General features: G+C 39.8%; 1 protein-coding gene across 1 annotated transcript in view; it reads right to left on the bottom strand.

Moving 5' to 3' along the window:
* lmtk3 (lemur tyrosine kinase 3) overlaps positions 1 to 20,024 on the bottom strand; it is a 129,796-nt gene that overhangs the window by 7,881 nt on the left and 101,891 nt on the right. The window contains exons 11-14 of the mRNA XM_039741521.1: positions 13,454 to 18,737; positions 8,428 to 8,797; positions 8,002 to 8,324; positions 4,222 to 4,321 (exon numbers count right to left, since the gene is read on the bottom strand). Of these exons, the coding sequence (XP_039597455.1) occupies positions 4,222 to 4,321; positions 8,002 to 8,324; positions 8,428 to 8,797; positions 13,454 to 18,737 (6,077 nt within the window). The remainder of the gene's footprint in view (positions 1 to 4,221; positions 4,322 to 8,001; positions 8,325 to 8,427; positions 8,798 to 13,453; positions 18,738 to 20,024) is intronic.

The raw sequence follows: 20,024 nt of genomic DNA on the forward strand, positions 1-20,024 counted from the left end.
CAATACAGTATATTGATGTCCTTTTCCTTTTTCTGTGGCTTAGTTGTGTTTTTATGTTATAGATTATGATTTTGCAAATGTGTTAGGATAGGTAAGTGACTTAGGCTAGGGTGTGTTTCGACTTACACCAAAATTTGGGTTACATCACTGTTGTAGGAACGGAACTGTGTCGTAACCCGAGGACCCTCTGTATATTGTTTTGTTTGAGACACGGTCGCTATATTTTATTCTGAACGGCATGTTGTGTACCTATCTAGCATTCTCTTGGTTTATTCGTTAAGGGTCCGTATTTCACTGCCATATAGGAGAATACTCAAGCATGAGGTGTTGAAGATTTGCATCTTGAGTTCAGCAGAAACATGTTTGCTTTGTCACATATTCTTTAGTTCCAGAAGGCTATCCACGCTTGTGCTTTGTAGACTTTTACATCTTTAAAAATATTTGCAACCACTGATCTCAATTATCTGTCATTTACTATTTCAATCTGCTCTCCATTTAGTTGTAGAAAAGATGAGAGAGAATTGCAGAGGAAGATGCGGGCCGTACTCAGGGCTGACTATCATTTGCTTGGTCTTGCTTATGTTTATTTCTAGACTGACCCTTTCTGCTGCTTGACTTGCTTTTCCTAGTCGTTGTTGTACTCCTTCTCTTTTGTTTTCTAATAGAGCTATATCATCGGCCTAGTCTAAGTCATTGAGCCTTTGTCCTGGTATTCATTTGCCTTCTCTGCACTGGGTAATGAAGCCAAATTGTTCTGCAAAGTTGTGCATGACATACAGTAGTGAATTACAATGATAAATGACACCATGAAAAACTCCTGTTCTATTTATGAACTCATTTGACAACTTTCCCTCTATGAGGACTCTGCTTTTCGAATTTTCATAGAGAGCTTTTATTGCTTGTACTACTTTTTACGAGATTCTGTATTGACGTAGAACTGTAAACATAATGTCACACTTGATCGAGTCAAAAGCCTTTTTGAAATCTATGAATGTTGCGTATAGAGGTAGGTGTTCTCTAATTGCTCATTCAAATACTCGTCGTAGGTCGTGAATTTGTTGAATGCAACTTCTACGTTTCCGGAAGCCTGCTTGATTTGGATAGAGTAACTTGATGACTTGGATAGATGCAATTTAGAAACATGGTATTATATGTCTTTTCTCTAATTGACATTAGTAAGATGCCTGTAAAGTTCGTCATCAGTTGTAGGTTGCCTTTCTTAGGCATGGACACTATGTTTCGGAACATGCAAGTCTCAAACACATCTTGGCGTATTTTTAGAATTTTTGCATGAATAAAGCTGCAGCCGCTTTTCAAAATCTCTGCTGTGACTCTGTCATCAATGCTTGGTGATTTGTTGTCATGAAGCTGCTCAAGTGCTCTGTCAAATTCTTCTTCGGTGTCATGAGTTGCTGGAGCTGATGAGATGTTGTTTTTGGTTGAGAGTTTGCCATTCAGCAGCTTATCTAAATTCCATTTCCATTGTTCAAGGAAATCTTTTGGTGCCTCTGGTGTACTTCTGTCAAGCATCTTGACTGCTGCATGTTTTGTCTTCATTTTTTCCACTTAGGTCATTGACTATTTTTCACATTCTGCTTTGCTTTAAATTTCCAGCTGTGAATTTGAGCTTCTGCAACTGTTTATCAAGGTCAGCTTTTTCATCTACTTGATACAAACATGTGATTTGTGCAACTAAATCTTGCCATCATTTGTGTGTTTCGGTAGTTCTTCTTGCATGGAAAGATTTTCTATCTTTTGTCATGCTCCTCTGCCAAATTGATTGTCATTTTGCTGACCCAGTTGTGCGTATTTTGCATGCATTTGGTGCACAGTACCATGTTTCAAGTCTCTTCTATTGCTACCTCCAATGAGCTATATGACTCTTCTGTATTCTCCTGATTCGATTCTGTTAAGGCACAGTACTGATTTTGTAGTTCAAGTTTAAATTTCTGTCGAGTTTCAGTGCTCTTCAAGAGTTCCACATTGTATTTTCTTTGCTTTGTTTTTTTAGTGATTGGCAATAATGGATATAATGAAGTTATTAGAAATAAACTTGATGCATTAGGATTAAAAGTCAAGACAGAGGCAAAGAATTTAGGGGTAACTATTGACTCTGACACGAATTTCAAATCACATATTAATCAGATTACTAGGACAGCATTTTTTCACTTAAGAAATATAGCAAAAGTTAGACCACTTATAACATTGCAAGATGATGATGAATAAGTTCACACTTTTGTTTTCAGTCGACTAGATTACTGTAACGCACTCTTCTCAGGTCTACCAAAAAAAGACATCAATTGATTACAAATAGTGGAGAATGCAGTTGCCAGAATCTTAACTAGGAAAATCCGAGCACATCACCCCAGTTTTGATGCCATTTAGAATTGATTTTAAAATACTGCTTATGGTTTACAAAGCCTTAAATAATCTCGCTCCATCTTATATTTCAGAATGTCTTACACCTTATACTCCAAATTGTAACCTTAGATCTTCAAATGAGTGTCTACTTAGAATTCCAACAGCTAAACTTAAAAGAAGTGGTGAGGCAGCCTTCTGCTGTTATGCATCTATAATCTGAAATAGCTTATCAATAGGTATTCGCCAAGCTAATGTGGTGGAGCACTTTAAGACACTGCTGAAAACACATTACTTTAACATGGCTTTCTCATAGCTTCATCTTAGTTTAATCCTGATGCTCTGTATATTCAATTAATTATCATTATTATTCATGGTGGCTCCAAAATCCGTATTAACCCCTACTTTCTCTTCTGTTCTTTTTCCGGTTTTCTGTGGTGGCGACCTGCACCACCACCACCTGATCAAAGCAACATGATGTCCTTACATTGATGGATTAAAGGCCAGAAGTCCACATGATCATCATCATCAAATTCTTCAATGAGAACCTGAATACAATGAGGATGGATTGAGGTCATTTATGTTAGGTAGAATGCTTAGAGGGGGCTAGGTGGTCTCGTGGCCTGGGCCCCCTGCAGATTTTTTTCCAGTTGTCTGGATTTTTTTTTTTTGTTCCCCCTGGCCATCAGACCTTGCTTTTATTCTATGTTAATTAGAATTCTCATTAGGAGCAGGCCCAGACATTGACAGGAGTGCATACAGGCACGTGAGGGCCAGACACACTACTGAGTCACATTATGAACTGCCGCGATGGAAATTCACACAAGTTGGATCAGCCTGTGATTTCAATTTATGACTTTCGGTGTGATGTTGAATCCAGCCCTCAATAGGTTGGTGATTTTGGTTTCCAATGACAGTTGTTACATCATTTTGTTCTCAACAAATTACATAATACTAGGCTGACCCGCCTTTTAAGGCGACCGACTTTTAAGTTGACCACTTCTTAAGGCAATTCAATATGTAGATCAATTTGATATTTTATACAAACTCATTAATTTGGTTATATTGCATTTGAGCGGTGTTACTTTAATACTCATAGTTTCTGTTATTTTTGTGATGAAATTTAAACTTTTTTTCTATATTGAGGTCGCCCTTTTGAACCCCGTTGATATTTACTACGCGGTGAGGCATTTGTACTCCATCAACATTAATTATTTCCAGAGACATAATTTTGCCTATTTTTCCAGCCATCGCGCACAAAAGCAAGGGAACGATGGGAGCACCAGAACTCTGCTCACATCATGTTGCTTCGTACCACAAGCTGCAAGTAGTAAGTCTGTGATAAGCGGAATACCGCTACGCTTTCCACTCACGGGACGGAAGGACAATCCCAACCGCTTTTATATAGTAAGAAAGAAGAAGAAGATATCGCACAGTCTGGAGTAGAAAATCATCTTTTACCTGGAAAATCGAAACTACAAATCCCATCATGCATTGCAAAATGGATGGGGCGTGTGTGAAACTCCGCTCCTGCGTAGCACTCACGGGACAGAAGGACAATCCCGACCGCTTTTATATAGAAGGATTACCCAGTAAAGATTTTCAACTTGAATATTTCATTCATTAAGATTTGATGTCTGATTTAAGTGTTCCCTTAATTTTTTGAGCAGTGTAATTTGTAAAACTCCATTCAGAAATTCTCACAAAACATTAATTAAAGATACCAATCACAAAAATAGTGACAGGGTAAATACACAATGAAGATGCTGGACTGCTAAGAGTAAGCTTCAGCATTGAAAGGGAACTAAGCAGAAGTCGGTGAGGTTCGATGTCTTCACAACAGTAAAGCTTTCAGTGACTTACCAAGTCTTTCTTCAGGACTGGGACTAGAAGTTGTTGCATCAAGGGAAGAAGGAGGACTTGTAGGTGCAGAACCAGAGCTGAGCTCATTAGTTGGAGTTTCCTAAGAAGTGATGTTAAAGAAAAAAATTAAGGTTAAAAGAAAGGATTTATCTATCTGTCTATCTATCTATATATATTGTCACACATTCATGTTGGTGGATCTCCTTAACAGCCTCTGTCAAGGTATGTAATAAACCTCCAGAATGAGAAAGGGTGCATTCGGTAAAATTGTCTTCTCGTTCAATCCTTGTAGCACATAGAAACCGACCAGTAAAGGGCACCTGACTCCACCGCTTTCCAAGCTTCCCAATAGAGAGTCATTTTGACAAGAGTTAACCACCGGATGGAGCTCCCAAGCAAGCTGACCCTAATCCACGACTAAAAAGCCAAGTCTTTCATTTGCAATCTGCAGCCCAGAGACAAGGGCAACTACACCTAAGGAACGTTTCTTTTGTTTATTTTAACTTCTTATTTAAACAGGACGACCCTGTTGGCACACCATATTATCTTCCAGCAGTCTGTCATTCCTATATCTGGCCACTAATATATATATATTTATACTGCTCATTCATTTATTCATTCATCCACCCTCAGTCCCTCAATCAATAGCTCACCCATCAACAAAAACACTATTTCCCATTTAGTTAAAAGTACAGTGGTGCTTGAAAGTTTGTGAACCCTTTAGAATTTATATTTCTGCATAAATATGAACTAAAACATCATCAGATTTTCACTCAAGTTCTAAAAGTAGATAAAGAGAAACCAGTTAAACAAATGAGACAAAAATATTATACTTGGTCATTTATTTATTGAGGAAAATTATCGAATATTACATACAGTATTTATGAGTGGCAAAAGTATGTGAACCTCTAGGATGATCAGTTAGTTTGAAGGTGAAATTCGAGTCAGGTGTTTTCAATCAATGGGATGACAATCAGGTGTGAGTGGGCACCCTGTGTCATTTAAAGAACAGGATCTATCAAAGTCTGCTCTTCACAACATGTTTGTGGAAGTGTATCATGGCACGAACAAAGGAGATTTCTGAGGACCTCAGAAAAAGAGTTGTTGATGCTCATCAGGCTGGAAAAGGTTACAAAAAAATCTCTAAAGAGTTTGGACTCCACCAATCCACAGTCAGACAGATTGTGTACAAGTGGAGGAAATTCAAGACCATTGTTACCCCCCCCAGGAGTGGTCGACCAACAAAGATCACTCCAAGAGCAAGGTGTGTAATAGTCGGCGAGGTCACAAAGGACCCCAGGGTAACTTCTAAGCAACTGAAGGCCTCTCTCACAGTGGCTGATGTTCATGTTCATATGAGTCCACCATCAGGAGAACACTGAACAACAATGGTGTGCATGGCAGGGTTGCAAGGAGAAAGGCACTGCTCTCCAAAAAAAAACATTGCTGCTCTTCTGCAGTTTGCTAAAGATCACGTGGACAAACCAGAAGGCTATTGGAAGAATGTTTTGTGGACGGATGAGACCAAAATAGAACTTTTGGTTTAAATGAAAAGCGTTATGTTTGGAGAAAGGAAAACACTGCATTCCAGCATAAGAACCTTATCGCATCTGTGAAACATGGTGGTGGTAGTATCATGGTTTGGGCCTGTTTTGCTCCATCTGGGCCAGGACGGCTTGCCTTCATTGATGGAACAACATATTCTGAATTATATCAGAGAATTCTAAAGGAAAATGTCAGGACATCTGTTCATGAACTGAATCTCAAGAGAAGGTGGGTCATGTAGCAAGACAACGACCCTAAGCACACAAGTCGTTGTACCAAAGAATGGTTAGAGAAGAATAAAGTTAATGTTTTGGAATGGCCAAGTCAAAGTCCTGACCTTAATCTAATCGAAATGTTGTGGAAGGACCTGAAGTGAGCCGTTAATGTGAGGAAACCCACCAACATCCCAGAGTTGAGGCTGTTCTGTATGGAGGAATGGGCTAAAATTCCTCCAGGCCGGTGTGCAGGAATGATCAAAAGTTACCGGAAACATTTAGTTACAGTTATTGCTGCAAAGAGGGGTCACACCAAATACTGAAATCACAGGTTCACATACTTTTGCCACTCACAAATATGTAATATTCGATCATTTTCCTTAATAAATAAATGAACAAGTTAATATTTTTGTCTCACTTGTTTAACTGGTTTCTCTTTATCTACTTTTAGGACTTGAGTGAAAATCTGATGATGTTTGAGGTCATATTCATGCAGAAATATAGAAAATTCTAAAGGGTTCCCAAACTTTCAAGCACCATTGTAGTTAGTAGTAAGTTAGTAGGTATCTTCTAAGAAGACATGTTTGGACATATCAATATTTAGGGGTAAAATATGAAAAATATTTTGGCTGATTTGACTGGAATTTAGAGATGTTACAGAAAATTTCTGATACGCTATTTCTATTTGTCAATATTTGTGAATAATAATGTTGTAGAGAGTGGGCTATTTTTAGGGACCACTTCCTTTTTTCTGTTGAGCCCCAAGAAGGAAAGGAAGGAATCACACTGAGAAGTTGGGGCTGCTGCTTTATGCAACTGAAGGCCTCTGCCAGAAGTGAAAGAAAAGGACAAAAGTTTTGCAAAGCTCAAAGAAGACCTGCTTAGCAAGTTGCATCCTTGGGCACATGCAGTACTGGCTATTCTGTTGGCTTCTTTTTGCTCATTACAATGTAGTACAGCATACAAGACCACTTGAACCCTTGGGTACAATACAAACCAGGAGCCTTGAAAAGTTTAAACGCCTTCTCAACTCAGTAATGGAGTCCTCCATAGATTGAACATGCGGGAGGTAGACATTGCAGTGCTTTTTAATGGGCCGGCACCTCTGTTAATTTCTACTCACAATATGAGAAACGTTTCTTATTGTACCAGTGTTTACCCCCCACTCCCAGTGGCTCATCGGCTGAAAGTGAATGTATTGCAGCGCTCTGACCTCCTTCACACCCGGTTGACTAAGAAGTTGAGGAGGAGCAAGAGACGCTAGCTAAACACAGTACTGACAGTAATTTGGCTCCACTTCAAGGACTGGGACATTGTACGTAGTGCACAATATCATTTCCTTTTATCTGTTCTTTTCTGTGCATAGCTCAAAACATTCGGCAAAATGCGTGCAGCCTGTAAATGTTAATGCTGTATGTGATCGGTGTATATTGCTTTTGTTCTAAACCCTCTAAAACTTTGTAATGGTACAAGATTACAGATCAAAGCATTATATTCAGTTTTGAGTTAAGCTATCTTTTTTACAGGATGTACCACTGGATAAAATTATAGCTACACCCCAAATTCCCATTTTTAATTATCTGTTTAAATTCAAAAGAAAATAGTTTCCTGTAAAATTTTGTTTTCCATTGATCATCTACAAAAGCAAAGGTCAGACACTAGGAAAAGCAAGAATTAATCTAAATGTTTTACTCCTGGCCAATTGTATGTAGCATATTCAAGAGTAAGGAGCTTTAGTGATATAATAATATTAACCCCTGTTAATAATAACAAATACCGTATACAGGAAAGTACTCAGTCAGTTACACAGTACTTCTAATAAATTCAATTAATAATGCCATAACTGAGGCCCATTGTCTTAGGAAATTCCCAAGTGAGGCCGAGTAGCATAGTTTGTAGATAAGGCAGTAATGCATTAGTTACAGGGATTAGCTATCACTTTAATGTTAGTAAATATAAAAGATCAAAATGAAGTCACAAACACCGAATAAAACACAAGATTATTAGAACTAGTTAATACCTGGTCAAAAAGATAAACAGTGACATCATCAAAGAAAGACACATTACGCCTCTTTTCTCTTTCACTCTCTTTCTCCATTTGTTCTTCCAGAGAACGAGGTGACTTGAGTAGACTTCGTAAGCTTAAACGCCGCTCCGTTTCTGTCTCCGTGACCACAATCACAGGCTCTTCCCCTTCATCTTCATCATCCTCTTCTTCCTCTCCCTGGTCACCTATTGATCCTCGGTAACCCATTTCCTGTCCACGATCTCTGGATGGGATGGGGGTCAACGTGAAATCAAAAGCCAGAGGAGGTAGAGCAAGGGAGAGCCGGGCTAGCTTTGCTGGAGAGACATACCAGAGTGGTTTTTTTTTTTATTATAGGGAGAGAATTGTACTGCCAGTCAGCATTCTGCCTTAAACAACATAAAATATGTGTCTACATACCTTTAATGGACTGCGCAGAAGTTGAAACTGATTGACTTTCGCCAGTTTCTGGACCAGCCAGCAACTCGGGCTGATGGCTGAACTCGTTAGTCCAGCTTTTCTTATGTATATCAGCATCATTTGAGCTAGTGTCCTTTTCACAGTGTTCATGGTTACTGTTCTGACCAACAATTTCTGTGACATTTGCACTTGCATCCACCAAGCCTTTAGGACTTCCAGGTTTCTTGTCCTGATTTTCTGTCTCAGGCAAGCCAGCTGCTATGGACTTATGCCAAGGTTGAAGATGAACCTTCTCAGTTATACAGCCACTGGAGAGCACATTGTGATTCACATTTTCCCTCAGAGAGAACTGAAGCCTTTCCTCACAAACCTGTGAAAGTTTAGATAGATATGAGAATGCAGTCTTTTGTATCATAAAACCACATGCAGACATGCTTATATAATATGTTTTCTGTTCAGTAAAGATCTTTTTCCATTATCTAGCCAAGTCATGTTATAACAAAATTATTTCATATTCAACTGCTCTATAAAGAATCATTTGGTAGAATGTCAGTGTATTATAATTAAAGGTGGAAAGATCCAATATCTAACCACTTCACATTATTGACCTAAGAAGCATCGTGAAAACAGAGGCCATGGAATGTACTGGAACTCTTTTACTTAAAAAAGTAAATACTACTTGGAGTTTACCAAAATGTCTACTTTTAATGCATCTATTGGTATTACATAAAGAGATATTTTCTTAACTTGTGATGACACATGTCAGACCAGGGCTTTTCTCTTTGACATACAGTAGTTTTCAATGATTTGTAAGTTGTTGCTTATCATTTAAAAGCACAATGGTGGAAAATGAAAGCAGCCACAATTGTTACCAACCTGCAAGAAGAATACATTGACTGACTCCTTTATCCAAGGTTACAACATTTATCACACACTTGCTTACATTTCTTTTGGTTATCCAATTGGAGCAAAGGCAGGTTTGGTGACTTGCTCAGGGTCACACAGCATCAGTAGCAGGATTTGAGCCCACAACCTCGAAGTTCAAAGCTTTAACCACAACACTACAATGCCTGTCAATTGTTTGGACATTAGAAAAACATTTAATGAAAACAGGACATTCACCTCAATAAAGCTTACCAATTTTTCCACCTAATTCCTCCAAAACAAAGTCAAGTTGAGTTTTGAATGCCCCAAGAGTCCTACTGTCCACCACTGTACTTGGTAAATTACTCCAAGTGTCTATGGTTCTCTGTGTGAAGAAAAACTTCCTAATGTTTGTGTGAAATTTACTATGAACAAGCTTCGAACTGTGATGAATTAATTTTAAAATAACTGTCTCGATCCACTGGACTAATTCCCTTCATAATTTTAAAAACTTCAGTCATGTCTCCTCTTAATCTTCTTTTGCTTAAACTGTAAAGGCTCAGCTCTTTTCATCTTTCTTTATAATTCATCCCCTGTAGCCCTGAATCAGCCCAGTCGCTCTTCTCTGGACCTTCTCCAGTGCTGCTGTGTCCTTTTTGTAGCCTGAAGACCAAAACTGCAAACAGTACTGCAGATGAGGCTTCACCAGTGTGTTATAAACCCTCTTAGTGGCTTCTGACCACTGGAGGTTGATAGTGATGAGCGCAGTACGACTCCTAGGTCCTTCTCATGTGCTGTACCTTGACGTTTCAGACCTCCCATTGTGTATTCAAATGCAATATTTTTATTTCCTACGTGTAGTATTTTACATGTACTTGCATTAAATTTCATCTGCCAAAAATCTGCCCAAGCCTGTATGCTGTCCAAGACCTCCAGATTCTTGTTTATCTGCCAATCCTCCTAGTTTGATAACATCTGCCAACCTAACCAGCTAGTTATTTATATTCTTATTCAAATTATTTAAATATATTAAAAACAGCAGCAGCCATAGCACTGACTCCTGAGGGACACCACTCTTAACATCACCAAATTCTGAAAAGGTTCCTCACACCATAACTCCCTGCTTCCATTGTTTTAGCCAATTTAAATCCCATCTATACACCACACCCTGAACTCCCACCTCATTTAGTGTGATCCTCAATCTCTCACATGGGACCTTATCAAATGCTTTCTGAAAATCAAAATAAATAACATTGTATGTAGCACTTTGACTGCATCCTTTTGGTGCTTCTTCATAAAATTCCAGCATGTTCGTAAAACACAAACTCCCTCTTCTGAGCCCATACTGACTATTCAGCAAAACTCCTGTTCTTGCCATGTGTTATTCAATTTGATCCTTAGTAATTCATTCCTTTAATTTACCTGTGATGCACATTATAGCTGTTTGGATCTGCCCAACACCCTCTTTTTATATAACGGGATTCAATTTGCCATTTTCCAGTCCCTCAAAATTTCCCCAATGTGTAGTGATTTCTAAAAAATATAGCAAGGGTTTATATCTGTACTCACTAACCTTTTGAAGCACTCTGTGATAAATGTTTTTTGGTCCTGGTGATTTGTTTGATTTCAGCCTATTTAATCTCCCTGTGCATACACTCAGGAACTCCTTAGTAGTCCCTGATACTGCTGGGAGGTTATCTACTTCCTCACTTATGAAAACCTCAGAAAAATGTGAGTTTAGAGCATTCGCTACTTCACTGACTGTATATTTTAATTCCCCTTTATCATTCCTGACACACCTCACCTCCACCGTATATTGGAATCAAAACAAAACAGCCTTTAAGGGGAGAAACTGGTGGGTTATACTCCAATGTGCTCTATGAACAAAAGTAATTACAACCATTCAAAACAGGTTTACTTGCTCACGTTCATATGTGAATTCTTAAATATTTCAACTTTCATCTATTTTTTCTCCTTCTTGCACATAAGACAAGTTAAAGAAGAGCAAGTTGGAGGGAATCCAGGATGCACCGCAAGTGATCTGTGACCGTCTGCCAGTTCGCATTACAAGGTGGCAGTGCTGCGTACAATACGAAGATAAGGAAGTCGCAGTCTGCACTGTGCAGCATATAGCAGCAACATGTGTAACTGGAATGGAGAGAAGATTCATACAGAGAAAATAACAGAATCTGGAAAGCTTTTGAAGGCATGCCCCTCTAGAAAGAAACTGAAATGCTAAAGCAAGTGCAGAAAGGCATCTTAGAAGGTTGAAGAAGTAAATAAATTTGAAATGGCTTCAAAACTAAAGAGATTTTAATGATACAAAGCTTGCAGCTCCCATGGATGAAGAAGAAACACGAGAATAAATCAATGAAGCAACTAAATAAGGCTCTAGACTCAAACAATTTAGAGTCCGGGTCCAGCCACAAAACTTCACAAACATCTGATGTACTGTAAATAAGAATCAGATTCAGAGCCTTGTTAAATTATCCCAACTGGCCCAACAGGACAGTGACAATAATAATGAAGACAGTAATGCTAGTGAAACGGGGACTTTGATGCAGTGCTTGAAAAATGAGAACAACTGTAGTGTTTCGTCAAGTGCAAACCCAAGCTACTGAAGGAAAATGGATCTCCTTCAAAAAAGCAATGCATTTGGACACTGCCAATGAGGAATACAATACCACCTCTCTGGACTTTATAGTTAATGGATCTCCAGTGTCTTTTATACCAGAGGAGTTGGAAATGCCAGAAAAATTGAAAATTGAGACAGCAAAAAATAGTCGACCTGTGGATATGAAATATAAATAAACAAGAGGAGAGCTTTTCGGAGGTGTAGAATCTGCAGCAAAAAAAGGACTACAGGATGAGGACTGTCATGCTGACTGCCTATTGTCGTCTTAACCGCACTCATTAGCTTTTTAACTTTTCTTTTAGGGGTTTCTTGTTTGAAATTATGTGTCCACACTAAAATGTGCAATATGAACTCTGTTCAGTATATTGCATTTAGCATTCTCTTGGCAAATAAGATACAATATATATTTTTTCCTTAAAATTACAACATATATTAATTCATGGAGTATAATAAGCTCCTTTTACTTAGTCTTGTGGGGCTAGACATCATAGAACAAGAATATACATCTGGGAACAACTCACTAAAATCTTGGCATTGGACAGTGCCAAAGCTGCTGCTGAGAGGTTCTTTCAAAGACTCACCCCCAGTTTCCTCCAGTCTATGCACTGTGATGTTTATGGTACAAACAAAAATGCAACAGAAGCAACAACATTATGATGACTAGCAATATTTATTGAATTTATAATGGTAACCTTTCAAAATGGATGCCTTAAAAATATTGTTCAATTCAGTATTGTGGTCTGTATATTTTCTGGTATGGCATCTTTGGCATTTAAAGTTAAGACAGTAATTTTAACTGAACAGATAGAACTTGGATCCTGTGCCGCCTCATCCATGATTTACGGTTCTTCATGTATTCACCATTTTGGATGTGCTGATTACAGAAATCTACATCTCTTGTGACTCTTTGTTATCAATAAGAAAAAGACCTCGCTTAATGGGACTTCACTTCCTTTTTAACCGAGTGTGACGGTACACCATTTAGCATGAAATTAAATTCTACAATTAATCTCTTCATGAATGTAGCGACCGATTATTTCAGCAACACGTTTATTTCAGCTGTATTGTCATAACTGAGACCCCTTACAGCCAGCAAGAGAATGCATCATTCCCTGCAACTAAATGTCTTTGAATGCCAAAGTATAATCTGGTCATACATAATGGTTCTTCCCATACAACAGGCTATGTTTATTTTTAACATATATAAATGTGTGTAGGGTACTCATGGGACATGTTTAACAAGGTGCTTTCTGGAAGTCTTTTTAGCCCTAGATCGCTTAAACATCATCACCACAGGTTTGCTGTCAGTTGGATTGTGCTGACAAGAGCGTTGTTTCGCTTTGTTGTTTAAATCACCACCCTTACTTTGAGCCACACCTTCATAAGGAATTGGATTAGTTTATACTGTAAATGTCAGACTTCATTAACATATCATAGGCAAAGTCGATAATACATTTAAAGTTCTAAATTTTAAAAACTAAGCACCAGCATATCATTTTTAATTGTTCTAATAAACCCATCACTCACCTGCACCATGAGTCCATTTTCCGCCTGTTTCTTAGACAACGACCTTTGATCTCTCTTTTTACCCACCGATTGCTCTCTGCTTGAAACACCTTGAGAGATTTGTGAAATGGTCTCCTCTGTGATCCGGGGTGTTAGCATATTGCTCTGATTTGCTTGTCTGCCTGAAATATTTGCATTGGCCTGAGTACAACTAATCACACCTCTGTGTAAATCAGAGCTCTCAAAATTTTGAAAAGAGTAAAATGTAGAGTCAATGAGGTCTGAGTTCTTTAGTTTTTCTAGGGACTGCTGTTGCATACGTATAATTTCCATAGTCCGATCTTCACTCATATCTACTTTCTTGAAAATGTCTTCTGCAAATCCTTGTGAATCTGTAAACATAGCATTCTCGTAGTTCTCAAGGGAATTCTGCTCGAGACATATCATTTCTAGCTTTTCAAAGTTTTCTAGTGAGTCCTGCTCTGGATCCCGATGTTGAGATTCTGGGTCACTCCAGATTGAGTTTTGCTCAAGGTCTTGGATCTCAAAGTTGTCCGCTAAAAATTCCACGTCAGACATGCTGTAATTCCCAAGTTGTTGTTGGAGATCTAATTTCTTTAGAGAGTCCAGGTCGCTCAAATTCTTGAGCAGAGTTCTCTCTTCTTCTGCCATGCTAAAGCTATGGATTGAGGAGAGACTTGAAGAACTGTCTAGGAGATCGGTTTGTTCAAAGAGTCCAGTATCACTGTAGCTTTTAAATATACAGGAGCCCTGGCAGTCATTCTCAGAGATGTACTGGTAGATCTGTGGAGACTTTTGGCATGTACTTTGAACTTCAGTTGGTGACTTTTCGCAATTTCTTTTGTTGAATTTCTCTAAATCTGCACCTAACACCCCTTCTTTGGGTAGCTGTGTTCTTAGAATGTCACTCTCCAGGTTAGCATAACATTGGGTGTTAATATCCTGCTGCTCTGTCAAATTTCCAGTGTTTTCGCACCGTACTTCCTTTGGCATTTGCAAAACATCTGAAGCTTGGAGAGCTATCAATTGAGGATTTGCTTTGGAAATATTCTGATTGTTTTGTCTCTCTGTGTCTTTACAGTTTTGATTTTGAACCTCCTTCTCTCTAGAATACTCTTGGATTTCCTGCACCTCTGTAGACTTATTGTGTATCCTCAATTTATCTTTGTCAAACTCCATTCCTTCTCTCATCTCATCCAAAGCTGCATTATCAAAATGCTCCCCCTGTCCTTTTCCAAAATTTTTTCCTATGCGGTTCTCCAATATTCCTCCCACATCCTCTGATAAAATCAGACTGTCCACCCTAAGGACCTGATTGGAGCCTTCTTGATTCACTTCTTTGTCATTAAAACTGAACAAGGAACCCTCATTTTCCAGCTTCTCTGGTATTCCTTCCAACCTTTGCTGTTGCTTTTTACCTTGCAGCTCTTCCATATCCTCAGCACTACATATTCTGTTTGGAGTGGTTCCTCTCCTTCCCCTCTCTAAATCACTTTCTCCATCAGAAAAATAGGCGGAATCTCTGTGAGGAGTATCACTTCCCAACATCCTAAATTCACCCGTTCCCTCCACTGGATCAGCAGGAGTCATACAATCTAGAGTTGATGACAAAGGGGAGAATGTGCCATCTGTTGGAGTAAAAGCTGATGAAGACTGGTCTGACAAGGTGATATCCAGTGTTGTAGATTCTGGGTTATTTATTTCAGCCAGTGATGGGCTGCTGAGCACCCCTTCACTCTGCATTGAATCCTCAGGTATTGTTAAACAACAGGATGAATATGAGAGCATATGAGGAGAGGCTGTGTCTTCTGTATCTGAACCATTGTTCATCATTACTGTTCTCCCAGAGGCAAAGACATGCACTTCCTGTGGAAGCGTCCCTATGATATGTATCTCATTGACACTTGACTGGCTAGTAGAAATTGCTGTGGATGTTACTGACCAAGGAAGTGTTATATTAGCTAAAGTAGCATCTTCAGGTGTTGCATTTCTGGAAACAAAGTCGGCAGATGGTTTGTGTGATGGCCAGTTATTGGTGTGTGTTGTGTCGACAGAAAAAGACCTGCTGTATGGTGATCCCTTCTTAGGATCACTGGACCTCATTTTAGTAGATGAGGGTAAACTGGGCTGGTTTTCTTGTGAAGACTTGTTTATGGATGTTGTTTCTGGTGATTGAGATCTAATGGGTATTGTTTCTGCTGACAATGAGATATTGTGATTTGTTTTTGATGATGGCATGGCACTGGGGTCTACTAGATCATAGTGGGAGATCCTGGAGATTGGCTCAAATGCACATTGACCGCTGGATGACACTTCAAGAGAAGGAAGTTTGCTCGAATATGTATCTATTAAACTTGTGCTTCTTGACAATGTTTTTGTAGAAAGTGGACTGCAGGGAATTATTTCAATGATGGGAAGGTTTTTGAACTTTAATGATGGAGATGGAGATTCACTTACTGCTGGGAGAGGACTCTTCGAAGTTACTTCTGTTGAAGATTGAGTAGGGGTGATTATTTCTGGCAGAGGTGAACAGTTGGATGCTAGGTCGTCTGAAATATCAATCTTTTCAGAAGAAATGGGTAATCCAGTTGTTGTTTCAGATAACTGAGGATTATCAGCTAATGTTGTGTGAGGAGGAGTACTAGCCATTACTTCAACTGTATATAGATTACTAGTTTCAGTAGAAAGGGGACTATTGGATGTTATTTCAATGTAATTGGTAGTTTCTTCTTCCACTGAAGAGCTGTCTTTGTCTTTTACCTGCACTTCCACACCATGACAAAGTGGCAACAGTTTTAAGGAGGAAGAACTTCCAGGCTCCACATCAGCGACAGAAGCCAGAGGTGACACAGAAATAGATGAGTCCGTGTGGGCAGACTGGTTAACGCGGCATGTATTTGTAGCTCCTGGGGTAAACAAAGACCCTTCTGCTGTTGGCTCAGACTCCCCCAATTTAATGGCTGCACTATGGCTTTCATCTACAGAATTCATCACACTATCTGTGAGAGGTTCTTGAGAGCTAGTGGTTTCTGCCTGTTTCACAAAATCTTTCTGGGTTACACTAATGTCTTTGGATTGGGCTGACTCTTTCTGCATTTGGTTTTCCACCATAGGCACCCAAGGAGTCATTTCAGATGTTTCTGATTCCCCTAGTTTGTTTTCTTTGATGTTAGAGTCTTTTACATTCTCACTCCAAATGTTTTCAGTCACGTTTATTGAGGTTATTTTATGTAAAATGTTTTGAGAAGAGCAATTGTCTGACTGAGATTCTTGATAGGATTGTGAATGTTGGTACAGCCCATGTGAGGATGTTTTTTGATTTGATGCAGCCTCCATGTGTTCTCTCTCTGTCGTTAGGCCTTCTGCAAAGCCTGGACTGGGCAGCTGTTCTTCCAGCTGATAAGCTACAGGAAGTGGTGGGGGGGAGGACTGTGGTGGAGGCAGAGAAGGGGAGAATGGGGCAGGGAGAGGACGGGCTGAGAGAGTCAGTGGCATAGACGAATGAGACATGGAGGAAGAAGGAGGAATTGAAGGAGACAGAGACGGAGAAGGTGGAGCAACAACTGGACGGCGCTGACGCTGAAAACCAAGAGGGTCAAACGATCCGATGGCAGTGCCCATCAAGGGGTCGGTAAATTCATGAATACTGCTTTGACAGCCTCCTGAGCGAAAGGTGGATACAGCTTGGTGATTTCGAACGTCTCGGAGTCCGCAAGATTTGTCAAGGCTGCTGCTCAGCATGCTTTGGTTTTTTACATTTCGCATCAGGCAATCCATGGATTCACTTTCTTCAAGACTCAGTCTCCTCCCGTATACCCTATCAAATGTGGTTAGTTCAGCTGACTCTGATGTAAACGATGCACATCGAGGAGGGGCTGGAAGAGGTCTACTGCGTAAATAGGATGCAGAAGTCATTTTTATATTATCACAGGTTGGTTTGGGAATGAGAGCTGGAAGTGAGTGATCGAGTTCTACTGCCAATTGAGCTTGGTGGGAGTAACATCCTGTTTTTTGTTGAGCATTTCCCAGTTCACACCTTTCTTTCAACCCGCGTCCACTCTTAACTGGAGATGCGTAAGATTGCAAATGGTTGGGCACTGTAATTTCCACAAGGCCACAGTCACTCATCCTTGTGCTAGAAAGTGCACATTCTCTAGGCATTGAAATGTCCATTGGCATAATCTTGGGTTCCAGAGAGAGTATTTCAGCTGCTTCAGTGGACCTTACGATTTGCTCAGAAAACACTTGTCCAGTAGTAATCAGTTCAGGTCCTCTGGTCATTATTATATTATTGTGTCTCGCCATAACTTTCACTTGCCTCAATTCAGCATTTTCTCTGTTCTTGCTTGGTATTGTCTTTGACAATCTCATGTGATCAAATTCAAGATCGTTACTTCGTGGCTTTATCTCTGTCAGTTCAAGGTCACTCGAAGCGTTTCCCACACTCCTTTTCTGTTCATTGTTGACTGAGGGTAACATTTTCCCTGTAAAATCAGACTGGTGCCGATATTTATGAGTCTGTGACAACCCCATCAAAGGAGGGGAGTATGTGAGGGTGCACCGTCCTTTAGGCGGAGAGCTGATGCAGAATCGACTGTTTTTGTGAGGTGAAATCTGAGACTGGAAATGCTGAAGCTGTAAGTCAGAAGACATATGACCCTTCTCGCCTGCAAGTGTGGGAACAAGAGAATTCTGGTTTGGTGGGGGAGAGTTAGGATTAGGAGCATGTTCTTCCAAGCGAATGTAATATTCACTGGCCAATGAGGGGCTTCGTGCACTGATGACAGGCACCACTGTTGGGGTATCCAGACTATGTCTATTATGTGTCCTGGACAGCAGATTGGCCTGAGTGTGAGGAGTGGATCCTGTAATTGGAATGGGATGGGTAGCTGGGCGGGCTCTAGTTGCTTGGCCACGCCCTCGACGAGCTTGCTCCCACAAATATTCAAAATTCAGACCTCTGCTGGTTTCGGTGACAGTCAAGATGTCGTCCAAGTCAACAGTCACAGTAGTAATGGGACCAGAGCTGGAACTCACTTGCTCCAGGAGTGGGAAAGAGGTTTTGGAGATGTAATGAGCATGAGGACCCTGGATTTCCTCAGGCGTAGAAAAGAAGTGATGAAGAGGAGGAGGCTTAAGAGTGTCCCAGCGCTGTTCAAAGGTGTCATCGGTTTCTGCACCCATGCCTCGTTCTGCAGCAAGCAAAGATGAAAGGAGGAGATGGATCTCGTCTACAGTTGGACGCTGAGCAGGAGGGAGCCAGCAGGACTGCATTACTTCATACCTAAGATGTAGAAAAGAAAGAGTATATGTAAAATGAACACTCTTGACTTTTGATTTAATCAATTACTGTCACAAATGGGGCAGAAATGATTACAATAAAAAAAGATTGCTTTTCTATTGTCAGTTTTTCGTTTCTGTGATTCAAAAGGTCTTGCACTCCCAGGGCTCATGACTTAACCTCCTTTTACAATAAGCGTCTACCATTTCGACTTTGCTACACTTGCCTGTCTTTGGGATTACGAATTGTAGCAAGTCTGGAATCCTAGAAAGTCCTCTAAGCTTCTGGAAGAGCGGAAGTACAACGGACAGGAAAAAATTCAAAGTAACACTTTAGTTTAGACATTGCAAAAATGTACCCATTACACATTTAATCTTAGGTAACAAGACCTTGACCTCCATAACACTTCTAAAAAATCAGTTAGATAGGTTATTCACCCCTGTGCAGTGCAGCGTATTGACATGATGGTAAAATTACTTGCACTAAATATTTAATATCAAGAGAAATGTATTTCAGTTAAGCCACCTCAGACCATTTCAAAGTAAAGTTTTGTTAGTAAGTCATATTGCAGGGATGAATAAAAACTTTACCGATGCTTTTGTGTTATGAAAACCCAAAGAAGTGTAAGTTAAGATCTTGTTACATAACAGTGAATGAGTAACAGATGCATTTTTGTAGTACCTAAACTAAAGTGTTACTGAATTCTCTTGTCAGGGACAGTGTCATAACCATAAAAGAAGTTGAAAATAAAAGATAAAACTGTAACATGCAGCATCTGCAACGCTGACTTATCATTCCACGGCGGTACTATGGATTATGCTTGAGCAACTGAAAAGGAAGCCACCTAATGTAGAAATAAACTCTACAGCATACTATGGAGAACTCATCTCCCTGTCCTGCAGTTTAAGGTAGATTGAGTTAAATACCTTGTATAAATGCAACTAATTAACATGGGAAAAGCCACCAACATAAAACTATCCATCCATTATCCAACCCGCTATATCCTAACTACAGGGTCACAGGGGTCTGCTGGAGCCAATCTCAGCCAACACAGGGCACAAGGCAGTAAACAAATCCCGGGCAGGGCACCAACCCACACTAGGGACAATTTAGGATCGCCAATGCTCCTAACCTGCATGTCTTTGGACTGTGGGAGGAAAATGGAGTACCCGTAGGAAACCCACTCAGACATGGGGAGAACATGCAAACTCCACGCAGGGAGGCAGCAGCGCTACCCATTGCGCCACCGTGCTGCCCCACATAAAACTAAGACGAAATAAATATTAACAA

The sequence above is a fragment of the Polypterus senegalus genome, chromosome 18, assembly GCF_016835505.1.
Source record: "Polypterus senegalus isolate Bchr_013 chromosome 18, ASM1683550v1, whole genome shotgun sequence".
NCBI classification, from domain to species: Eukaryota; Metazoa; Chordata; class Cladistia; order Polypteriformes; family Polypteridae; genus Polypterus; species Polypterus senegalus.